The 4568-nt window shown below is 31.5% G+C and overlaps 1 protein-coding gene across 1 annotated transcript; it reads left to right on the plus strand.

The window, feature by feature from the left end:
• Positions 1–2082: 2082 nt before the first annotated feature.
• On the plus strand, positions 2083–4256 carry LOC25487388 (NAC transcription factor 56). Its single transcript, XM_013609302.3, has 3 exons — positions 2083–2419; positions 2686–2993; positions 3157–4256. The coding sequence occupies exons 1-3, from the start codon at positions 2236–2238 to the stop codon at positions 3727–3729; spliced, it is 1065 nt and encodes a 354-aa protein (XP_013464756.1). The 5' UTR covers positions 2083–2235; the 3' UTR covers positions 3730–4256.
• Positions 4257–4568: the final 312 nt, after the last annotated feature.

Raw genomic sequence — 4568 nt, forward strand, 5'->3', positions numbered from 1 at the left:
GGTAATTTGATAATCACTCTGCTGGTAATCTCTGCTTTTATTCTGAGTGGATGGTGGAACTAGTTTTCTGCCGATGTCGGTAGTGACTTGTGTGGTTGGCAATGATGGATTCAAACCTAGGTAGTTCAACTGGTTTGATTCAGCTAACGATAAAGGAGTTTGAGGTCTTGAGTTTAAACATGAGCAATGAGTAAATATTTAATCTAACAATTACCTACTAACATTTTTCATTAAAATATAATAATATGGATTCATTTGTCGATCATTATACATAAAAAATATTTGATTTTAAACATAACTTTTTTTCAAGTCTCACATATATAAGTGTTTGTGGTTAAGCATTTTGTACTCACAATTTAACAATTATTCTCTTTTTAAGAAGCTTTTTAATTAACAATTATCTAAAAAGTTTTTTTTTACAAAAACAAAATAATATTCATTCATTCAAATCGAGAGTACATTAGATACAATAACATGTTCAACATCGCTAAAAACGTAAAGGATGAGTCTGTAAACAAACTAACAGCACACAAGTTAATAGCTTACAACAGCAAAATGCCTACAAATAATATGATAAGTTCTAAGTCACTGAAATACACATGTTTATGGATCTGCAACATCGACGCTCAAATCATTGATTGAGTCTATAATTGACTGAAGTTGATCTTTCAATATGAATCAAACGAACACTGCAACAAGACGACGAAGTCAAACGCCGCACTCATACGACGAAATCACAAAAACACAAAATGAAAATCTTGATTAGTGTGAAAATCATTTATTTATTTATTTTACTAAATGAAAATCATTTATTTAAATTGAAAGAAAGGGAGAAAAGATGTAGATGGGTGATTCTATGTCAAAAATGATATAAAACCAACACTCCTTAATTAAGAATGATATGAAGTTTCTCTCACTAAAAAACTATGACCGACCGTTATCTTTTTTGAATGATGAAAGTTATATATAATAGATAATTGAATAAAACTTTTTGACATTATCATTAAACTTTAAAAATATTAGAATAATTTTGTTGGTATTACAAAATAACGAGGTAAAACAAAATAAAAACAAAATTAAAATTAAATTACAATCATATTTATTATAATGAGAGATTTCACATCAGACAGAAGGACGATTACAGTAATTTTAAGTTAACTTAGTGGTGTCCTATCTCTTTACATTCTTTAATTTATAGTATTGTACGTTAATTTAAATGATCATTCTATTTATTTAATCAAAAAATAAAAAAGTTATAAAAGTTAGATAAGTAGAACAAATAAAGTATATTATTTTTCCTTTTAATTTTTGTCGCATATATTTGCTTACTCTTTCAATGTAAAAACAGCCAAATCCCATTTATTCTTTTTTGTCTCTACTTACCTATTGCATATACAAAACAATGAAAGATGGAAGATAAGCTCAAAAATGAATAAACAATACAATTAATATACACTTATCACTAAGATGAACCATATGTCATGACTAATAATGATGCATTATTCCAACCATTCTCATTGATGAAAATTGAAAGTGGGATTATAGCATGGGTCCCACTTGATTAAGCAAGGTAATTTTCTTGTGTTTATTTGTTGTAGAAGTGCTATTTGTTCAAACAAAAGCTATAGAAGAGGAGAGAGGAGACCAAAAATCTTATCATCTCTCAAATCTCCACTTCCACAACCTCACACTTATCCTTCCATTGACCCCTTTATCTTTTCACAAACCATAATTAAAATCACAATCTGTGAAAAAAACTATAAAAATTAAAAATTATAAAAAAAAATAAAAAAGTGAGAAAAAAGATATGGCACTTTCATTCCTGGTCCCACCCACGTGTCAACCCTTCTATGATTTGGAATCCCACGTGTCAGCCTCTCAACGGCCTGAATTCTAGTTAACGTCATCATCAGGTACCCACTTCCTCCCCATGCACCCTCATCCACGTCACTGTTCCCATACTGAAAAGACAATTATACCCCTAATATTACAACACGTTGCATGTCTACAAAACCTTAACATAAGCATTCATGTAGGTGATTTCTCCTCGTTACCTTGCCGTACCAATATAAAACACAAGCTTCACTCTTTGTGGGGTAACAAAAACTACAAACCCAACTTTCTTTCGTTTGTGTTACTATCATAGCATGTCCTTCTTCTTCTTTGAAAAAAACCATAGCCATAATCATTCAAAAAAATCTAAGTAAAAAAACAAAAAAAAAAACCTCTTCAAACATGGAAAGTACCGATTCATCGACTGGTTCGCAACAACCGAATCTCCCGCCTGGATTCCGATTTCACCCTACAGATGAAGAGCTTGTTGTTCATTACCTCAAGAAAAAAGCAGCTTCAGCTCCTTTACCAGTAGCCATCATAGCTGAAGTTGATCTCTACAAATTTGATCCATGGGAGCTACCAGGTACTTCCAAAGATTACATATTTTCAAACTTTACGTTCAAATTCAAAATAGTTTTCTTTTGTTTTGTATTTTTTCTTTTATCTGTCTATCTATCTATCTATTCTGAGAAAAGTCTTCTTCTACTCAGATGATACGTGTTAGAATTTCACACATAATTTTTTATTGCACGGGTTTTTTACTAGTTTTTTTATTTTATTGATTTGATTATTTTTGTTTTTTATTGTGATTATAAGTTTTTTTTTTGGTACCCTTTTGGTTTTTTGTAGCTAAGGCAACGTTTGGAGAGCAAGAGTGGTATTTCTTTAGTCCAAGGGACAGGAAGTATCCGAATGGAGCTAGGCCAAACAGGGCTGCAACTTCTGGTTATTGGAAGGCAACTGGTACCGATAAGCCTGTTTTAACTTCTGGTGGGACACAAAAAGTTGGTGTGAAGAAAGCTTTGGTTTTCTATGGTGGGAAACCACCAAGAGGTATCAAAACCAATTGGATCATGCATGAGTATAGGCTTGCTGATAATAAGCCTAATAATAGGCCTCCTGGTTGTGACTTGGGTAACAAGAAAAACTCTCTCAGGGTAAGCTCAACTAATCCAAACTCTTTTTTTTTATCACACAAGTTAAATCAGCGACGAAAAATTACAAACATACAAAAAGAGGAATTTCATTTATGTTTTATTTTTAATTTCTCGTCGCTGATTCAACTTTTCTGAGTTTAACTTTTGGTGTGTGTATTTGTAGCTTGATGATTGGGTTTTGTGCCGGATCTACAAGAAAAGCAACACACATAGGTCACCGGTGGAACATGATAGGGAAGATTCAATGGATGATATGATTGGAGGAGTACCACCATCAATCAACGTGGGCCAAATGAGTGTTGCATCAAGGTTTCATAATTTTTCAAGGTTGTCATCAAATAACTACAACAATGCATTGTTGGAAAATGACCAAAATTTATTAGAAGGAATGATGATGAATAACAACAATACTTTAGGAGGTTCAAATTCAAAGGCTGAACTATCTTTTGTACCAACTATGACAACATCTTCAAATGCTAATTCACCTTCCAAAAGAACACTCTCTTCTCTTTACAATTGGAATGATGAAGATGTTGCAGCTCAAGTTGGTACTTCATCATCTAACAAAAGGTTTAGTTTGGAAAATGTTGTGAGGAATGATCAAGAGAATGGAACTGTTGCTACTTCTTTTGCTTCTCTTCTTAATAATCTCCCTCAAACATCTTCATTGCATCAACCACAAACAATGTTGGGATCAATACCATATCAAATTCAAGGGATGAATTGGTATGGTTAATCACTAAACTTGTGAATGAATCAAGATTTAGTGGTACCATAACCTTACACACTACTCTCTCGAATATCGTGCCGCCGACTAGATTGTAAAGAAGTGTATTGAGATTTTGGTTGTTAATTAGGAATTTGGAAGCAAGTTAGAGTTTTAATCAATTAGCTAGATGGTCTCAAACTTGATCTTCAGCCATTGGAAGCAGTTGCAGCATGCAGGTGAGACCATGGATATTTTTAGTTAAAATTTAATATAGCTTTATACATATATAGATATAGATATATTTGCTTGTTTTTATTTTTATTAGTATAAAAATAAAAAAAATGTTGGTAGCTCTTTCATGTAAAAATTGTTTAAAAGGGAGGGAAAAAGATTCAGAGAGAGAGAGAATTAGTAGTTATATTTTATATATTTTTATTATATATACATTGATTTAGGATACATTTGTATATATGGATCATATACTTGTAGAACAAGATCTACTGAATGATGCAAGAATTAATTAAATTGCAAATGGTGACTATGGTTTGTAGTCAGTCTATTTTGTAAATATTGATTTGTTCTTCATTGATTTTAATTACAAGTTAAATTACTATGTTCTTGAATGATATATAGAATCAATTCTTTGTCACGTCTCTGCATGTAATCTATAGCAAGAAGGTTATTAGTCTTAGTCATGTCTTATCCTTTTTCCCAGAATCATTCCTATTGGATCTAAATTAGTTGGTACATGTGTATCAATTAATAAACACATATAAAGTATACAATATTAAATTTGTTTGTTATGAGATAATTTTCATCTCTCCATATGAGTTGTAAGAAAAGGAAGATCTACATGTGCTATATGT

This window comes from Medicago truncatula, chromosome 2 (assembly GCF_003473485.1).
Source record: "Medicago truncatula cultivar Jemalong A17 chromosome 2, MtrunA17r5.0-ANR, whole genome shotgun sequence".
Classification (NCBI taxonomy): Eukaryota; Viridiplantae; Streptophyta; class Magnoliopsida; order Fabales; family Fabaceae; genus Medicago; species Medicago truncatula.

Coding starts and splice junctions, on each gene's coding strand:
- LOC25487388 (XM_013609302.3), top strand. CDS start 2,236: ATGGAAAGTACCGATTCATCGACTGGTTCGCAACAACCGAATCTCCCG. Junction 2,420..2,685: donor TGATCCATGGGAGCTACCAG/GTACTTCCAAAG, acceptor GGTTTTTTGTAG/CTAAGGCAACGTTTGGAGAG. Junction 2,994..3,156: donor ACAAGAAAAACTCTCTCAGG/GTAAGCTCAACT, acceptor GTGTATTTGTAG/CTTGATGATTGGGTTTTGTG.